The 20,241-nt window shown below is 45.1% G+C and overlaps 1 protein-coding gene across 1 annotated transcript in view; it reads right to left on the reverse strand.

The window, feature by feature from the left end:
* Positions 1-5,818: 5,818 nt before the first annotated feature.
* The window catches only part of ITGA3 (integrin subunit alpha 3), a 33,968-nt gene continuing 19,545 nt past the window's right edge, over positions 5,819-20,241 (reverse strand). Inside the window, exons 10-26 of the mRNA XM_072646096.1 lie at positions 20,122-20,208; positions 19,651-19,718; positions 19,101-19,240; positions 18,117-18,266; positions 17,650-17,744; positions 17,284-17,431; positions 16,766-16,834; positions 15,086-15,165; positions 14,893-14,970; positions 14,478-14,580; positions 14,026-14,202; positions 13,653-13,775; positions 10,880-10,993; positions 10,247-10,345; positions 9,381-9,506; positions 8,805-8,953; positions 5,819-7,600 (exon numbers count right to left, since the gene is read on the reverse strand). Coding sequence (XP_072502197.1) covers positions 8,843-8,953; positions 9,381-9,506; positions 10,247-10,345; positions 10,880-10,993; positions 13,653-13,775; positions 14,026-14,202; positions 14,478-14,580; positions 14,893-14,970; positions 15,086-15,165; positions 16,766-16,834; positions 17,284-17,431; positions 17,650-17,744; positions 18,117-18,266; positions 19,101-19,240; positions 19,651-19,718; positions 20,122-20,208 — 1,768 coding nt within the window. The 3' untranslated portion in view covers positions 5,819-7,600; positions 8,805-8,842. The remainder of the gene's footprint in view (positions 7,601-8,804; positions 8,954-9,380; positions 9,507-10,246; positions 10,346-10,879; positions 10,994-13,652; positions 13,776-14,025; positions 14,203-14,477; positions 14,581-14,892; positions 14,971-15,085; positions 15,166-16,765; positions 16,835-17,283; positions 17,432-17,649; positions 17,745-18,116; positions 18,267-19,100; positions 19,241-19,650; positions 19,719-20,121; positions 20,209-20,241) is intronic.

Genomic DNA, 20,241 nt, shown 5'->3' on the forward strand with positions numbered 1-20,241 from the left:
CTCAGGAAGGGACTTTGAGCTCTGTGAACTTGAGTATGGAAAAAGGATACAATGGAGGATCCGGTTTTATTTGAAATTAGCCCTCCCAAACACGAATCCTTCCTTCCCCAGAACAAGCTCATCAAATGTTTGGACAGCACCAAGCTGGGAGGGACATGTTAGATAAGAGAATCAGTTTCAGAAATATCTCAATAGGCTGGAGTCAGGGGTTGAAACTGAACAATGTGGAATTTAAGACAGATAAATGTAAAGTCCTACATGAATTAAAATCAAACAACAGAATGAGTACAGGATTGGGAAATGTGGCTAGATAATAGTCCATGAGAAACAGGCCTGTGTGGACAGCAGGCTCAACCATGAGTCGGCAGGGTTAAGCAAAAGCCAAAGAAGCTAATGGGATTTTAGGTTGTGTTAATGAAGGATTATGTCCTAAGTGTTATACCATATTTTTTTGAGGCAATCAGGGTTAAGTGATTTGTTCAGGGTTACACAGCTAGTAGGTATCCGAGGCTGGATTTGAACTCAGGTGATCCTGACTCCAGGATTTAGTCTCTTATCTACTTTGCTACCCAGCTGCCCACTGAATGTTATAGTAAAGGAAAACTGCTTCAGGTGGATGAATCTTCTTTGGAAGATGGATGGGGGAGGGGAGAGAATAGTATCATAGTAGGAGATAGAGCATTGGACTTGGAATCAGGGAGATCTAGATTGAAATCTTACCTTTGCCATGTGATCCAGGGCAAGTCATTTAACCATTGTCAACTTCCCTTTCCTCATCTGTTAAAGGAGGGGGTTGGGTTCCATGGCCTCCAGAGTTCTTTCAGCTTAAACCTATGGGCCTAGAAATCATACAGCATTCAAAGAGTGGAAGAGTTTCTCTCCATTCTGGTAGAGAATTGGAGGAAGTGCACAAATCAATCAGATAACCCATCGCTTTGGGAAGGAGCTGATTGAAGGAGTTCTCTGATCAATTTGACTAGAACTCCAATCAACCTGAAGAATTTACAAGGTATCTTTTAGAGTATCTGATAATCATCTCCCCAAGTGTTTTCAAAATATCAATGGACATGCCCATGTTTTCCCTGAAGTAGTGCTCATCAGATGTTCTATATGTTATGGAAGTTCATCATATTCAGAGGCTTCCACTTAATTCCTCTTATATAAGCATCCAATTTAGAATTTTGCAGCCAAGTGTCACAGTGGATAGAGTGCCAGGTCTAGAGTCAGGAAGACTCATCTTTCTGAGTTCAAATCTGGTCTCAGATACTGGCTGTCTGATCCTGGGCAAGTCACAACTCTGCCTCACTTTCCTCATCTGTAAAGTTACTGGAGAAGGAAGTGGCAAACAATTCAATATCTTTGCTGAGAAAACCCTAAATGGGGTCACAAAGAGTTGGACATGCCTGAGCTGAACAATTAAGAATATAAAGAGGGCTATATTGGCAACATATATATATTATAATATATATAATATTAATAATAAGACAATATATGACTATATATTATATATATGTAAGATATTATATATTATATTACATTGCATATGTGTATGTATATGTATATGTATGTATATACATAATGGAGTGGTTGCTATTTCCTTCAACTCATTTTACACACAAGGAAACACACATACACACACACACATATATACATATATGAAGGCACTTTCCTCTGTCTCAATCAGATCACACTTGAGTATTGTATTGTCCTTGGTCCCACCAGTCTTTGGAAAGAAGGATAAACATTGGCAAAGTATTGTCAGCCCACGGAAAGTGAACCAGGACAGTAAGAGAACTACAGACTAATCATATGCGGATCCATTAAAGGAACTAGGACTTTTAGCTTGGAAAATAGAAAAATTGGGGGGAACAAGTTGGCTTTTTTTCAAACATTTGAAGGACTGTCACAAACCAATGGTGACAAATTTGTTTTGTTTGATCTCATAGGGCAGAACTATGAGCAATGAGTAGAAATTAAAGAATTTTGGCTTGATGTAAGAGGGGGAAAAATCTTAAGTGTAGTGGAATTGGTTTTTTTTACCAACCCTTTAACCCCTAGCCAAGAATATAATCACAAGGTGTTAGTGAAGGGTTCTACTTCTTAACAATGAGAACTTTCCAAAAATGGAATGAGTGGCCTAGGGAGGTGATAGTTTTCTTTCCTTGGAGTCTTGAAGCAGGGGTTGGGTGGTATGTGGGTGATCATTTGTTGGCTGTTTTTGTGGGGCTTCCTTTCTTATATAAGTTGGACTAGATGGCTACTGAGGCCGCTTCCATTTCTCAAGTTCTGTGATAAACCAACTTCTAAAGATGCCTCTAACTACTGATCCCTTTATAAGGTGCGCATACCCAAGTGAATCAACAGTCAATTCCACTGACTGATTGATGGACTGACCCAAGGATAACCTGTACAAAATAGTTGGGACTTCCAGGAGACAAAGTTTGTATTAGTTGTGGAATGAGACTCCTGCAGAAGAAGAATTCTCTCTCTTCTTCCCTTCTTTAACCATGAGAGCCACAACCAGTTGCCTTACCACTGGACTGCAGTGACTCTGGAGGAGACAGTGAGACTGATGACTTTGCGTAGTCCTGCCTCACTTCAATTCAATTCACTTGCAAGTCAAGACATCATCTTCCTGATGTCTTTGGTCTTCTTCAAGGAAGGATGAAGAACAACAGTCTTTAGCTTTGCAAGTGAGGGAGACAGCCCAGTCACAAGTATGAGGCACAAGATAAAGACATATTCCACACAGACACAGAAAGGCAATAACTGAAGGAAAGAGGCAGCTGCAGCCATTCCTTGAAGCTGGCAGCAGAGAAGATTATGGATTCAAGAGAGAGCTGGTCCTGGCAATCAAGAATCAAGCTATAGAAAGGAACAAATACTGGGAGCCCAGCTCAGTAACCCACCCATCAAAGACCCTGAGCCCATGGGTTGCTGCATGAGGGCTCCATGAAGAAAGGCTTTTTAGGCTCTGTAATACCAGGAACTATGAGTTGCCTTGGTCGCTAGTGTTCCCTACATTGAATTCTCTGTACGTGCCCATTCCAATGGATGCTGAATTAGTGGAAAATGATGTTCCAAGTTTATAGAAAGATTGTTATATAACTACTGTTCTGATGATGCAATCTTAGTAAATGCCATTAAAGGACTTCTTGTATCTACTGGCTGATTGTTAATTAGAAGCACACTGGTAGGGGCCTTTGGGCTATAGTGTTACAGTGTCACAGGATTATCTCTAGAACTCAACATAGAAGCCATTCTCTGAGGACCTAACTCACAATTTCAAGTGCATTTTGGGGGAATAGCTTCACTCAGAGCTATTCAACAAAAAGAATGGACTCCAAGTAATGAGTCCCAAATCGTGAAGTGGAGACTAGATGGCCACATATTGGACATATCACAGAAGAGATTCCTGTTTCAGTGTGGGCTGGTCTAGCTGACCATTGTGATTCCCTTTGGCTTCAAGATTCTATGATTCTGTCTTCATCCTTATTCACTCACCAAGAGAAAAAGCCAAAAAGGGATCCAGGATTGGGGTTGGGAAGTAGGAGGTCAGATTATCCCTTTGCCTTGAAGGATCCTCCCTCTCACCCATTGTCTATTAGTTGGACTAGTTACCTTCTCAATTCCCTTCCAAAACTAAATCTATGATTCTATAAGACTCAGAAGAAGCATCCCAGCTAAGGCCATTCACTCAGCCTATGTCAAAATGCTTAATATTCCCCTCTTGTAGGAAGTCTTCCCTGACTTAGTTTTACTTCTTCCATTCCCTAGACACTCTTAAGATCATCATCTATAATCCATTCCTTAGCCCTAGAGATGGATATAAAGATTCAAGAGTCATCTGCACAGAGTTGATGATTAACCTATGGGAGCTGTGAGGGCACCAAGTGAGAGAAGGCAGAGAGAGAAGAAAACTCAGGATAGAGTTTTGGGAAACAGAGTAAAGAGGATGTAATGTGGATGGTAAACCATCAAAAGAGACTGGGAAGGAGCAAACAGGTAGGAGGAAAACCAGGAAAACAGGATTTCCAAAACCCAGAGAGGGAGGATTATCCAGTAGAAGATGGTCAGCAGAGCCAGAAGCTGCTGAGAAGTCAATCCATCAGGCAATAAGCACATATGAAGCTCCCACTATGTGCCAGGTGCTGCATTAAGTGCTGGGGATACAAAGAGAGTCAAGGACTGGGCAAGACCATCCAGTCCAGCAATTGGGATCATCAGTAACTTTGGAGAGAATTAAAGTGATGAGATCAGTAGCCAGATTGCAAAGGGTTGAGAAGTGAGTTAAAGGAGAGGAACTGGAGGTGAGAAGCATAAATAGCTTTTTTAGGAGTTTGGTTGAGTGCCAGTTGTGCGTCTCCAATTGCCAACTAGATATTTCCACTTGGTTGTCTCACAGGCCTTTATTTCTTTTTTGAGGCAATCAGGATTAGGTGACTTGCCCAGGGTCACACATCGAATGTCTGAGCCTGGATTTGAACTCAGGTCCTCCTGACTCCAGGGCCAGTACTCTACCTACTGCACCACCTAGCTGCCCCTCCATAGGATTTTCAAATTCAAATAATCCCCACTAAACTCACCTCCTACTGAACTTCTCTATTTTTGAAAAGGTCATCACCATCCTTTCAGGTTCACAACCTCAGCATCATACTTGACCTCACTGCTTTTCATCCAACATATCTAATCAGTTGCCAAATCTTGTTTCCACTTTCGCAAAATTTATTTCATCTATTTTCTTTTCTCTCCTTATGTAGCCACCATCATAATTATCATCTCCAGCCTGGACTTTTAAAATAGCTTCCCAATTGTCTCTCTTTTCTCCAATCTGTCCCCCACAGGATGGCCACAGCAACTTTCCTAAAATGCAGATCTGACCATGCCACTCCTCCACTCAATAAACTCCAATGGCTCCCTATTGTCTCTAGGATCAAATATAAATTTTTCCACTTAGTTTTTAAAGCCCTTCACAATCCAACCCTAATAAACTTTTCCAATCTTGTTGTTCAGTCATGTCTAACTCTCCCTGACCCCATTTGGGGTTTTCTTGGCAAAGATACGAGTGGTTTGCCATATCCTTCTCCAGCTCATTTGACAGATGAGGAAACTGAGAGTGACTTACCCAGGGTCACATAATTAGCGTCTGAGGCTGAATTTGAACTCATGAAGATGAGTCTTCTTGATTACAAACCCAGTGATCTATCCACTGTGCCATCTAACCCTCCCATACATTGTCTGTCATACGTTATCCCCCTTCCCATACTAATTGGCCCAAGAATTCTAGGCTTCGTGCTATTTTTCGTTGGACACTCCATCTCCCATCTCCTTGCCTTTGCATTGGTCATCTCCCATGACTGGAAATCACTCTTACCTAGCCACTACCTCTCGGAACTCCTCATTTCTCTCAGAACACTATTCCTGCACAACCTTCTACACAAAGCCTTTCTTAACCTTCCCACCAACTTCCTCTCACCCCTTGAATCTGCCTTGTATTTTGTATAAATAGATATGTTCTATTTCCCCCTAAAGACTGTATAACTCCTTGAAGGCAAGTCATTTCTGTCTTTGTATTTCCATCATTTGGCAGATGGCTAATCAATGTTGCTTGACTTATTTCCAATGATTGGTCCCAACCATCAGCCATTGATCTCCCTGAGCGTAGTGATGATCTCTCATCAACCTAGGACATCTCAGAGAGCAGAGATGGGGGCTCCTCTATCAGAAGGGGAGACCCATGATGACCCCTGAACAAGAATTTATCCCCTGGTGGCAGGTGATGTTTGATACAAGTGGGACAATAGCATAAGACACTATATCTTACAAATCAGAAGCAATTTATTGGTTGCCACCAGAAGCCTATATACAGTGAAGGCACAAGGGTGGGGAGGGGGCTCCCCTGCTACAGTACCTTGGAAGAGGGGGTATAGAGGGCCCAGGGGAGGAGAACAAACAGTAGCTTTTTAACCTTAGCATCCAAGGAGCCAGACTTGAGAGTCTGTTAACCTCAAGGTTTCATTGACCTCCCTTGGGCAGAGGAGGGAGGTATTTTGTGTCTTAGCCCCAGTGCGGATAATCAAGACTTTGACCTCCAAGAACCATACTCTCCTCAGTGGTATCAGACCACTTCCTCATGGTGAGGAGTTGGGCGGGGGGGAGTACAAGGGAAAAATGAAGAAGTAGCTGTTATGGAGAGTAGTGGTGGAGGAAGAAGTCCAGCTGGGGGAGGGCAAGGGCTTGTCTCCAAAGACCCAGGCCCTACTCTACATTCATTCAGTCGTCTGTTTCTCTCAGCTCACCCTCCTCCCCCATTTGCCTTGCTAGGATCCAGGGATGGTCACTGCCATTTTCCCTTTTCCACCCCAGTGAGGCAGAGGGGTGGGGTGGAGAAATGATGGCCATTCCCATCTCATACCCAGCCCACCTTGCCAATCCCCCTCCTTTCTTCCAAGTCTCCCTTATCTGATCACATCAATGCCATCTCCTTGTATATCTTTCACCCTGGACAGTGACCATTGTCAGGCAGCAATCTTGTTTCTAACTTTTCTGTTGGATGCTACATTTTCTGCAGATTCAGTCTGTGATGGGGAGGGAGAATCGAGGAAGCCTTTGAGAGGGGCTATGAAGGACATCCTTTCGGCTGGTCAAAGACCCGTCAATTTCCTCCCCACCTTAGAAGTTTCTCTTTTTGCTGTCTGTGAATGGCCAGTGGCCTTAGATGGGGGTCATCCCTGGCCCAACTTGAGCAGTCATCATCACCCCCAAGAAGAGTCAATCCAGTGGCTATGGCTCAAATTAGGTCCAGTGTGAATGTCAAGAATGATTCTTTCCCCGTAAGACTTGGGGGTTTTCATTCTTCCTGACCCCAAGGGATCAGGGGGTCAAAGGGGGTTAAGCAAGATTTGGAGAAGGCAGGAAGAAAATGGGGAAGGACATCCAGGTTTTGGCACCAGCAAAGACCGGGATATTCCATGCATGGTCACATGTATGCAAGTAAACCCCTTGAACATGTACATGGGATCACATGTATGCAGGGACAAAGGGTAGTGTGAACATGGTCATAGCAAATGTCCATAGTCCCTCCTCATGTAAAAGCCAGAAAGAGGAGGGAGGAATGAGTAATTGGGGTGGGGGGGAAGGAGGGGGGAGGAATGGGGAGGGGAGAGAGGGAGAGAGAGAGAGAGAGAGAGAGAGAGAGAGAGAGAGAGAGAGAGAGAGAGAGAGAGAGAAGAGGCAAGGGATTATGTTTAGGAAGGGAAGGGAAGGCACTTCCCTGGTCATAGTTGCAGATGAGGAAAAGAATCCTGGGTCCAAAGGTGCCAAGGACCAAGTGGTGCCCCCTGCAGGCAGCAGGAGCCATAACTTAAGATAAATAGAATGGAGAGGGGTTGGATTTGGGGAAGTGGGCAGTGAAGACAGGCACAGATGGAAGCATAGGAAAATATCAGTAGTATCGGTCCCGATCCTGCCAGTTGGTAACCCAGTGCTTCTTGGGGGGTAGTATGCCCCCTGGGGGTGGGTACCTCTCCTCCTCCCGTATCCGCACAGCATGGTACTTTGGCATGATCCAGTAATAATGGGTCCGTTTGAAGAAATCACACTGTATAGGTTGTCAAGAGGGAATAAACAGAAAGTAGAGAATCCCCAAGGAGGGAAGAGAGAAAATAAGAAATGTTAGTACCCCATCATCCAGCTGTTTCAAGCTAGCAGGCCAAATGTGCTCCAAGAGGAGTGTGTCCTTGACCTCCCCTCCCCAGTCTTCCAGTAGAATTTCCCCTTCTCTCTATTTCCTTTTTCCCAAAGAAAACATGGTTTAGCCTTTGGTACCAGCTTTTCCCGGGCCCTTCCATACAGTTCCCTCTACTCCATTCACTAAGTCAGGAACTCTTGAAAATCAGGGATCTCCTCCCCACACAACCCAAAATAGCATACCTCCATCCACCCCATCCCTCCCCTCCCTTAGCAGGAGACCTGCTTGATAAAGAGGAAGAGGAATTGAAAGATATAGGCAGAATGAAACAGAAGGAAAGTAGAGATGCAGGGACAGAAACTGAGGTTCTTGGGTGGGAGTATTGCAGGGAGAAAGGAAGGGGTCAGTCCAGAAAGAGATCCTACAATTCCAAGCAGGGCAATTGAAGGAAAAAGTAAAACAATAATATACATATATATGTATATATATATACATACATATACATATATATATACACATACATATGTCCCCAGGGAGGTTCTTTAAAAAACATAGGATCATCCAACATGAAATGTATCTAATAATTCTCTGCCTCCTCCAGGGATTCCACTTGGCTTTGGGCCTGGGGGAAGTGACCAAGATAGGCCTAGAAATTTGTTTCAGAACTGGAGAAGGTTATTAGGAAAGAACCTACTCCCAGTCGCTTCTGCCCAGGCTGGAATGGAGCCCCTAAAAGCTCAAGCCCCTGTGGCTTTTCATGCTCAAGGGCCTCTCCCTGATCCCACTTCTCTGGTTTGGAGGGGAGCTATGAAACTTGGAAGGAGACAAGCCAACTCCCTTTAGGGACAGGGGGAGTGGTCCAGGTATGCAGAATAGGGGAAAGGAACCCTGGATTTGTGTTTTTATGGTCTTCCGCTACACCATCAAAGTCTTTTCTCTTCCCAAAGTGGGTATCTAGAGCCAAGGTGAAGAGGGGAAATCTGAAGACACCTTGGATAAGAGTGATGTGAAGAGGGAATCACAGGAGGAGAAGACAGAACAGACTGAGCCCCACAAAGGCTGCAGGGATCGGAGAGGAATTTTGGTTTTGTTAGTTATAAAGGGAAGGATTTACCCGGGGTGTGTGTGGGGCGGGGAGGGATGGGTCTCCCCTCAGTAGTCATCGGTCAGCCTCTCCGTCTCAGAAGGCTGGCTCTTCATCTCCGCCTTTTGCCCTTTGGCTTCATACAGGGCTCGAGTGCTAGCTCGTTTGAAGAAGCCACACTGTGGGGGAGGGCGATGCAGAGTCAAAGGGTGGGGTGGGTCTGGGTGTGTCCCCATCTGAGAGGGTGAGGATAGTTGCAAAGATGCAAGGGTTGGAGGATGGGACACTTAGGTCCCATTCCTTGAGCTAGGAGGGGCTTGGGAGACATGGATCCCATCACTAGGCCTGTGGTGGTCATAGGGATACAACTGGGGCTAGAGTCTGTGGACTCCTTAGATCCTCATCTCCAACTCTGAGCTGTATCCCTTGACAAGAGCTTTTACTTCATTGATGCTACCAGGATAATATCTAATGTGGGGACTACAGAGAAATAGGGAGGGTAGGGAGATGGGGAAGAAGGAATTAGGAAGAGGAGAAAGGAGGGGGAAGGGGACCTGAGGGGATGGAATGAGCAGGGAGGGGGATGGATGTGGAAGGGGTGCCTACCTTCCAAAGCAAGAGAATGATAAGTCCCAACAGTAACAGCCCAGCTCCCACAGACACCAGGACCAGCCAGAGCTCAATCTCAGCAGGCAACTCTTCTGTCAGTTCTGAGTCAATGTCCACAGAAAACTAGAGTGGGTGGATGGGCATTGACAGAGAAGAGAGAAGGGCCATTTAGCAGAATGCCTTACCTTTCCTCCTTCTCCCCCAATTCCTTTTTTCCCAGCCAAGGGACCCTGCAGTTTGGCTGTCTCCCAGAAGGGGGCGCCAGAAGGCCGAGGAAAAATTCCTGTTTGACCAGCAAATATCAGTCTGTCCATCCCTGTGATCCCACAATTGGAGAAGAATCTGTCCCATGTACAAGACCTTTGTGTCCCCTTCTTCTTCCACCCCCAATTCCTGCCTCTAGCATGTACACACAAATATGAGAAGATTTCAGCGTTTGACTTGCTGTTAAAGACAATCTGTACTCTTATCTTAAGCCCAGGGATGGGGAACATGCAACCTCCAGACCACATGTGGCCTCGAGACTGCAGGTTCCCCACCCCTGCCTTAACCTTTTGAGTATGGTGTAAGAAAAAGAAACTTAGATTGGGAGTTAGGATGCTAGGTTCTCCTTCTGACCATTACTACTGCCTAGTTTTGTGCAAATCCCTTTACCTGGCGGAGCCTCAATTTCTTAATCTGCAAATTAAGAACAATGCCATCTGCATTCCTCAACAGGCAGAGACGAGGAGGGGAACAGCCAAGATTGCCAAGATAGTGGATATGGGAAGGCTTTGGAAAGTACCATATAAATAAAGCCTTCTGGCAGTGAGCAGACAATAAGGGAAAGTAAGCAAACCCTTTTATTCCTGTTTGTAACTCACCAGCGTCGTCTTGTTATCCATATTGATGGTCTGGATGTTGGTTCGGAGGAAGAGTGTGGCAAAGCCCTCCACTCTGACCCTGTCAAAATCACTGTAATCCTGCAATGGAAGGCAGGGTGTAGTAATAGCCAGTGTTCCTCATGACCCTCCCCCCCCAATCAGAACCCTTATGCCCAGATGGCATCGACAAAAACCTAACCACACAGGCAGATTCAGGAGAGAAGGTTCTTGTATGCTTGGGTCCATGACCTATCTCCACAGACTGGCCACCAATCTCCTTTTTGTTCACCCCAGTGTTTCTCTAGTCAGTTGTCCCCCCTACCCACAGGCATACTGACTGAATATGGAAACATCAAAGACACCTCACAAACAGACAAAATTATCCAGATACATGTGAACTAAAGTTGCTACACCACTTGCTACACCATTACACACAGTCACACGGCAATCACCCAGAGAGAGCCAAATAAAGATACCAGGCTATCGTAAAGGTTGGGCCAGGATGATGGGGCCTTGCTGGGACATGCCTAGTGAGGTTAGTTCATTCTTTCCCCCTTGTCCCCCCAAAATGTCTGAGACAGGGGGTGGCACTGGAGCTTGGACTCCTCTACTCCACCTAAGATAATCACTAACCTCGATGAAGGTGCTGTTCCACACTCGTGCCCAAATCGTCACGGTGGAGGGTACTGAGACATCAGAAATACTGCATTCAAGCCACACACAGTGAGCTCGACCATTGGCACAGGACTAGATTGAGCAGAAAACAAATAAGGAAATCTTCTCCAAGTAACTTAGCCTTTCTTTCATAGATTTTCCCCTCATGGTCCTTGTTCTGTCTACCTAGTATATCCATATATGCTCTAGTCAGACAAGCAGGCTACCATATATCCATACCTCCATATCCTTTTACTGATTCATCCAATATGCATTTATTAAGTGCCCACTATGTGCCAAATACCTAATTAGTCACTGGAGACAAAAAGATGAAATTGAAAGCCCATATACTTGAGGAGAGGCTTGAATAGACTGATCCACCACAACCTATGTACCCATTCCAACTTCCCTTCCTTTCCAACCCTGCTCTCCGTACTCCATTCCTCAAAGTACTCCATTACCCCTACCAACCAGCCCTGTTCCCTCTAGCCAAAACATTCTCAATTTCATTTGGGCAGTTAGGTGGTACAGTGAACTTGGACTGAATTTGTACTTGGAATAAGGAAGACTCATCTTCCTGAGTTCAAATCCAACTTCAGACACTTACTAGCCATGGTTCCTGAGTTCAAATCTGGCCTTAGACACTAGCTGTGTGACCCTGTTTGCCTCAGTTTCCTCATCTGTCAAATAAGCTGGAGAAGGAAATGGCAAACCACTCATCTCTACCAAGAAAATTCCACATGGAGTCACAAAGAGTTGGACACAGTTGAAAAACGACTGAACACCAACTGCCCTCATTTGGGTCTCAGTCCTTTCTCCCCCATCTCCTCCCTGAAACTAGGAGTTTGCTAAAAGCTAGCACAAGTACAAAACTAGATCAAAAGCATGACCCTGCCCCAACTGTGGGCAGTCCCTCTTTCTCCATTCAGAAAGAATAAGGGTATGGATCACTGGAAGGTGGGTCTTCAGATTCTTTCAGAACAATTAAGAGATGGGGTCAAAAGAGCAACTGAGGAGGCTTAGGAAAAGATTAAGTGACCTGGTTCTATTAGGTAGGGAAGACTGTTAACCCAAAGCTAACACTGGCCTTTGACATCATCTTTCCCTTCTTCTGGATTCTTAGTGATGTTACATCAAATTACTTTATTTCAGAGATATAATCATAACGATGGCTAGCATTTATATAGCCCTCTGAGGTTTGCAAAGTGCTTTACAAACATCCCATTTGATCCTCGTAACAACTTTGGGAGATAGCTGCTATTATTATTTCCATTTTGCAGATGAGGAAACTGAGATCGAGAGGAAGTGACTTGCTCAGAGTCACATAGCTAGTAAGCGTCTGAGGCTGGATTTGAACTCATGTCTTCCTGATTCCGGAACATTCACTCTTCCACCTAGATATTCAAGGGCATAGGGATAGGGTGGGGGTGGTACTATGACACTTTGGACATTTCTCTTTCTAAATTAGAAATGCTTGGATTAAATAATGCTAAATTTAACCCCCAAAGTATTATTTCTGGAAGACTTATGGCTAAAATAAATAAAGGCTAAGACAAATGAGATTCTTCTGCTTGAATACATACTTCCATTACTTTGCTAAGAAGCCCTTCTCATTTTTAGATAACTAATTCTTAGCAAGTTTCTCCTACATTAAGCAGCATCTTCTACCTTTGTGGTCCTAAATTGTACCCTCTAGATCCAAGCAGGATGAATCTAATGCTTTTTCTACATGACAGCATAAATACTTAAATATCTTTAATACTTAAGGTGACTTACGTAATACTTTAGTAATGTAAATACTCCAATATAATAGCTTAAAAATTTAAGAGCTGCCATTGGCTCCTTTCTAAGTCTCCTTTTCCCAAGAATAAACACTCCTGGCTCCTTCAACTGATCCTTCCATGGCATGGTTTTCAGGCCTTCTGCTCCACATTATCCTAACCCTAACCCCAGTGGCCCATCATCTTAATAACAGCAGACGTAACATCATATTTGGATCTACGTCTGCTACTCTTTGAACCAGAACAAGTTGCTTAGTTTCTCTTTACTTGTTTCAAATAAAAAATCTACTGCTTGGCTTTTCAAGACCTTAACGCGGCCCCTTCCTACCTTTCCAGCTGTTTTCATACCTAACTCCTTTCCATATACTCTTCAACAGATCAACATCAGCCTTCAAGAAACTTCCCCATCTCCTGACTCCAGGCATTTTCTCTGTTTTCCTCCAGGCCTATAATTTTCTCCCTCCTCACCTCTGCCTCCTGACTTCCTTCCGGTCCCAGTTAAAATCCCACCATCTGCAGGAAGCCTTTCTCAGTCCCCCTTAATGCCTTTTCTCTATTAATTATATCCCACTTATTTATGTCTTGTTTGTGCATAGCTATTTCTATATTGTTTATTTACATATTATATGTATTTATATATTGTCTTCCCCATTAGAGGTTGTGAGGTCTTTCAGACCAGGGACTACTTTTTTATTTTCAACTTCTCTGTATCTCCAATGCTTACCACTGTGCCTGGCACAGAGTAGGTACATAATAAATACTTCTTGACTTGATTTGACTTGACATAACTTTCCTTCTCTTTAAACTGAAATGTTAGACTGGATGACCTCCAGGGCCCTTTTCTGCTGCAAATGCTATGATGTTCTGAATTTCCTTCCAGCCCCTATCATGTTTCTGAGGCTGGAGTAGGGGGTCCAGCTAGGTTGACACCAAATCCACCAAGTGTCAGCCCCTTTTCCCTGGACACTCACCAACACAGTCTCGGACTCTGCCCTCTTGGCAGTGGCCAGGATGATCGGAGGAGGTACCTGCGATTCTCTAGAATCCAGCTCCCTTCGCCATCGTCGCTGGGAAGAGGACCCATTCTTAGAAATCTGTTGGAAAGAGACAGATAGGAAGAAAAGGAATAGAGGAAGGAGAAAAGGAGACCATATAGATGGAGAGAGGATAAAGAAGAAGAAAGGAGAGCCAGTCTAGGCCAAAGTAAGTAACAGGGCAAGTCTCAACAGGTGAAGCTCAATGCCTCATTTTTCCAGGCAGAGCTAGCCCCTTGGTAATTGGTAGAGGTGATATCTAGATGCCAGATGAGCTAGGCAGGGGAAATGAGGAGAAAGATTTGCTTACGGTAAGGTTGAGGGGGTTGATAAGGTCCCCAGGTGGCTGGCAAGTCTGGCTTTCATTGCCTCGGACAATGATCTCAGTGGGGTACAGAAGCCATTTTCCATTACTAACTTCATATGGCCATTCTAGCCCCAGGAACAGAGTTCCCAAAGCTGCCAGCCCCTCATCCATGGAGCCCACCTGTGAGGAAGGAAGACCCCACAAGGTATGTTAGCACCAAGGTTATCACCCCAGATTGACCCCTCTCCCCTAATACTGGACCTGACATTACCACCCCAACCTCCCCAGCCCTTCTGTCCTCGGGTCATCATATTCCCTCAGCCAGTCTTTCATGATGACTACTTCCTTAACCCATGACCTCTCAACCAATCCCAGCTCTTCCAAAAATGCCCAACTTCCTCCTTACCACCATCCTTCTGACCCAATACTTCTCCTCGCCCCAGAATTTTCCATACCTTAAATTCAAAGGCGATAGGGCTCCCCACATCAGTGTCATCTTTCATGCCTGACTCTCCCATCACTGTTCCCCCAAAGTAACTCTGTAGCCGGTGATTCACCCTGTGAAGGGACAGATAAGAACTTGAGTATGTGGGTTGGGGGAGGGGGGAGGGAGAGGGAGGCAGGGACAGCAGGTACAGCTGAAAGAGATGATAAATGAGGGAAATGGAGAAAATAAGGAAGGGGGAGAGGCTATGGAACAGAGAGAACAGAAGAGATAGGCTATAAGACGGAGGAAACAGAATGGGAAATAGCACAAGGATAGTGTTTGTGTGATAAGAGACTTAGGTGAACTGAAGGATTCAGGCTAAAGGAAGTGAGTGGAGCTTGCAGAATATGTGAAGAAACAGGTCAAGAAAAGGAGTTACCCACATGCTGAGAGAGGCCTGGAGTGTATAATCCACCTGCAGTATCAAGGTCACAGGCTTTAGGTTATCCTGGTGACTGGACCTAAGGAGATATAACAGGGTGGAGAATGGTAGAGGAAAGGTTTTCTCACCCATGATAGAGACTGAAAAGTCTGGCTGTTTTGCATCTTTATTCCATCTACCCCATCCCCACTCACGTGGAAAGCTGCAACTGAACTTGGATGTCCCGAGTCTGTAGGGTGATACCTGTGACATCGAAGGCAAAAAACAGCTCCATCTTTGAGGGGAAGGTATAATGAGAGAGGTTAGAGATCTCTGAATTCCTGTCCTCATAGTCAAGTGCAAGGTAAAGAAAGTATAATACTGGAAATATATTTATTCAGTATTCTTCCCCTTCTGAGAGTCTCTCTTCCCTTCTACCTCCACAACTTATTTTCCACCTCTTCTGCCCTCAACTCTCACTGACCGTCTCTTTTCCTTCCCCTGTCTCTTTGTGCCCCTCATCCTCTGCCAATGATGTCTGTGTTTTTAAGGCAGGGACTATTTCTTTTTTTTCCCCCTCTTTTTATCTTTAGCACTTAGTACAGCACCAACTGTACTATGTACTAATGTAACGTCCGTTTCAATGGCTTCTCTCATTGAGACTATAGTTACTGCATCTTTAAGAGAGAATGGAACCTTGGGGAGCTGCTGTTCAATGTCATCTGGAGAGAATTAACTGTCCTTGCTGATGAAGACTTTGTGAGACCATGGGAGAAAGAACTAAAGAGAACTTCTTGAGAGACTTTGTGAGTTAACAGTCACGGAAGATGAGAAGCGACATTTTGGAAGAACTGCCTAACTTTTATTCTGCAGAGATGGAGTCCCAAGAGAACTGATTTGTATCGCTACAGTCCTCAGCAGTTGCAACCTCTACTTAAAGGTTGCCTGGGCTGTGATTTTTCTCACAGATGCTACATTGTTGAAATTTTTAACTATGTCTTTGTACTGCTTGTTGCAGTGGTAATAAATTACACAGCCAGTAACATTAACATTATGTTACTTAAACCTGTAAAGGTGTGGAGAGAGGGGAGAAAGATGGAGGGACCAACAGACAAAGACAGGGAAAGGAGAGAGACAGAGACAAAAAAGAGAGAGAGAGGGAGAAATAGGGCAAGAAAGGAAGAGGGGGAGGTGGAAGGAGTAGGGGAGAGAGGAAAACTGGGATAGAGAAAGAGGAAATTAGGATAGAGGAGGGAAGGAGAAAGAAAGAGACACAGACGTGAGAGAGGAAGAAGGAAAACTAGGAATGAAATCTTATGGAAGACATTTCTCCAGTTTATTTAAAAACTAGAATGGAGGATCAGAGTTAATTAATAATGAGAGGTTGTGTTTCTATTAATTTATGAGGAAATACTAGAACATACCCCTTGACTGCCTCAGACAATAAATAAGGAAATGAGCCAACAGCCATCGAAGGGAGTGAGGATTGTTGTGGCTGGGAGCTAATGTAGCGCATACACCTGACGCCCACAAAGGTTCTACGTGGCGATGCTCATCCTCAAATTTTCTAGAGGGACATTGGTTGAACTGAATGAATTTTCCCAGCCCATTCTCTCTCATCTCTTGCAATTACACGTTTCCTTCTTCACCCTTCTGTTTCTCTGGTTCTATAACACTGAGCAAAAGGACAGAACAAGAAACTCCTGGGCCAAAGAAGGAAAAATTCAATTAGGCCAGGATATCTTCCTGGGTTTCAGGAATACCAGGAAGGTTAAAGGAGCTTATGCCCAAAGGGCAGAGAATAGGAGCAGATGGAAACAAAGGGATGATCAAGGCACAGAAATCTACCCTATAAGACTTACAATGGGGCCTCTATCCCTCCCTGAATCTCTTACCTTCTGGTTCCTCTTAAAAGGATTTCCCAGCTCACACAGGATGGTCTCATTGCTCTGGCACAGTCCAGTCTTGGGATGGGGATGAGATGGGAGAAAGATTTGGGGAACAAGGACAGTTAGTCGGATTTGGTCCATTCCTTTCCAAAATATGCTTCAGTGATAGAGTCACCAGTTCACTACCTCCCACCCTTCCTCCACACACACAAACAGGGAACTGCTGCTTTCTCCCCCTCCTGGATGACTCGGTAATCTCCATCCCAAGAAATTCTAGGTCTGGAGGTTAAGTGAGGGGAAGGCAGCAAGGATGCTGGGCCAGCTCAGGTGGCGTTCAACCAGTTCTTCCAGCCCAACCACAAACGGCAACAGGAGGATCATTTATTAAACAGAGGTGGAGGTGGGGGAGACACACAGTGAATCTCAAAGCATTCCAATGAATGTGGATGGTGATATCCCTACTCTTCCATTCAGACCTCTGGAGGTTTCAATGAGTAACAGGGGATGGGAACGGGCAGACTCACAGGGCGGACAGAGGATAAAAGTAAGGTTGGAGGCAAAACTAAGGTGAGCAAGGCCTCATGAGCATCCTCTCCAGCTCGGTCCCTGCTGGGCATGTTGGTTATATTGATGTTCAGGGACAGCTTCCGGACATCCCGACTGTACTGGAGTCTAGACGTCAAGAAGGAAAGAAGGGTGGAGAATGAGGCATCCTCTAGCCTTCATCTCCCTCTTAGCCAATCAGAACCCATCCCTATAGGTACCTCTTGGCCAACCAGATTCTACCTCCCCCAGCCCCTCCCCCACTAGGTTCCACCAGTACAATGAGGCACAGGTCTGGTCCTCTGATCCCTAAAGTGGCTGTTCAGGGGCCCAGGCTGGTCCCTCACCTTTTAATGGGCCGTAGATTTTCAAAGAAGGAAGCCTGAAGCTGTAAGTTACTATCACACCTGTTGTCAACACCACACTCCTTCTGGAACTGAATCTGAAGGTATGAAGAGAGGAGGGGGAAAACAGTAAGGTGGATAAAGGTTTGCAGGAAAAAAATGATCCCTGGAAATCCTAATGTCAAGGGAATAGTTGGGCTAGAAGAGGAATGTTGCTGCCCTGACCCCAAATTCATATGCAATAAGATATGACAGATAATGGATACTCCCCCATCCTTAGCCCTTGACAGTCCTCTTAGAGGCAGAGTACTCAGGGTCCTGAATCCTGCAGTATATTTTATTACCCTCCCCCCTCTCAGACCTATGGCATTCTCAGCCACCTGACTTACCCAGGTCTTAGATTCTTCTGTCCCTCCCCTTACCTAGCCTTTTCCCCTCCTAGTATACTCCAAAATGCCTACTTAACTGACCTCTGTTTGGTTCTCTTTGGGCTGGGCCTCATTAAGGACAGGAAAGGCATCCAGGGAATGGAGTCCCAGACGTGGGTGCTCAGGAAGCTTCTCTGGTAAGGAGTAGTTCATGAAGATTGAGATGGGGCGGAGTTTGTCCCGAATACTGTCCTAGAAAAGAGGAGGAAAGCTGAGGATCATTCCACTCCACCCATAACTCTTTCCCTATTGGATCTTTTTTCCAGAGAGACTTCCACATATAGCCCCTTGAGGACACCACCTCTGGAACCCAGAATCCTCTTACTCTTCCACTCTAGGAAAGTGGCACGTAAGTCAGGTACATCATGGTCATCATCATCATAGTACCAGCACTTATAAGGTACTTTTAAAGGTTTATAAAATACTTTACAAATATGATCTCATTTGATCCTGGCAACAACCCCGTGAGGTAGGTGCTAGCATGACCTCCATTTTACAGATGAGGAAACTGAGGCAGACAGTGGTTAAGTAAGAACTTAATAAATGCCTATTAACTTGACTTCACTCCAAGAATCCTTAAAGGAAGGAAAGACAAAAACAATAATTGATTAGGTACCTACTCTATACCAGGCACTGTTTATACACTTTACAAATATTACCTCAGTTTGATCCTCACAACAACCTTGGGAGGTAGGTACAGTTATTAACCCCATTATACAATGGAGGGAACTGAGGCAAACAGGGTTAAGTGACTTGCGCAGGGTCACACCTCTAGTAAGTGTCTGAGGGCAGATTTAAACTCAGGTCATCCCGATTCTGGGCCCAGTGCTCTATTCACCTAGTGAGCTCCCTAATATGAGGGCCACTCCTTTCTTGGATTCCCTATAGCCCAGCTCCTCCACCCACCCATCTGTATCAGCAGTTGCTTGGCTCAAATGGTGTCAGCTACTTGAAATCAACTCAGATGGGAATGTTTTCACATAAACACACAGGAACACACACGCCCCCCCCCCCCCCATTCCTCACCACCAGAAGCAGATCAAGGGTTTGGCAGCGGGTGTCAGGCATGGAAAACAATCCATGGTAAACAGAAGAAGAAGAACTCTGAGCAAATCGGAGTCGGGGTGGGCGTCGATCTCGATCTGCCTCCAAGGTATATGCCAGGGCTGTGAGAAGGCAGCAAGGAGGTCACTCAGGGTAGGCACGTAGCAGAGTAAGAATAATAATGATAGTTTACATCTGTATAACACATAAAGAGGGCTCGCAGCTGGTGTTTCCATACTGCTTTACCAAGCACTTTACATAAACTTGCTTCTCTGATTCCCACAACAACCGTACAGGGCCCTAGGTGGGGCTAACAACTCTTGTTACCTCCATCTTTTGGATAGGGAAACTGAGGCTCTGAGGAGTAAAAGTGACTCACCCAAGGTCACAAAACTAGAAAGTAGCAGAATCAGGTCTTGAACTCCTCAATGAATTTCAAATCCAGTGGGTTGGGTTTTTTTTGCACTGTACCATCCCTCCCCCATCCCCATGCCCAGAATCCCCTTAACTTCCCCCATTTCAAGACACTCACTGATATTTTGTCTGTAGCTTGGATTCCCTGCACTTTGGTTGTAAGCGAAGCACACCTCGACCTGAATGCTACAAGGATCACCAGAAGGAGGTCAAGAGAAGGGGCCAATAAGCATCCCTGGGTCCCTCCTCCCTCAGCCACTCGTGAAAGGAAAGGAAAGGCACAAGAAGAAGGCTGGGGGAATCTTGCTGGGAATTCAGAAAACAGGGTCACTCGGGGTAAAACTGAGAAGCCAGCAACACCCGTCTCTACTATCCCCGCCTCTCTTTTCATTCACTCACAAAGAGAGCACCTACTATATGCAAGGCACTTTGCTAGGTACTAGTGATAAAGCCACAAAATGGAAAGCTAAGAGCTTCCATTCTACCAGGGATGGGGCAGGGAGGAAGGGGACCCCAAGGATTAAAGAGTGGATAAAGCTGTTTTGGGGAAGGTGGGCTCATAAAGGATTTGGATGGAAGAGTAGCTCACCAGGAGGTGGAAGTACAGCGGCTAGGATCCAGCATGGTAGGCCTCACTGCCAGAGTCTTGTTGAGGATGTTGATAACTGGACGGGCTCTAGGGGAAGGAAGGAAGTCTCATCTTGGCAAA

The sequence above is a fragment of the Notamacropus eugenii genome, chromosome 2 (assembly GCF_028372415.1).
Source record: "Notamacropus eugenii isolate mMacEug1 chromosome 2, mMacEug1.pri_v2, whole genome shotgun sequence".
NCBI classification, from domain to species: Eukaryota; Metazoa; Chordata; class Mammalia; order Diprotodontia; family Macropodidae; genus Notamacropus; species Notamacropus eugenii.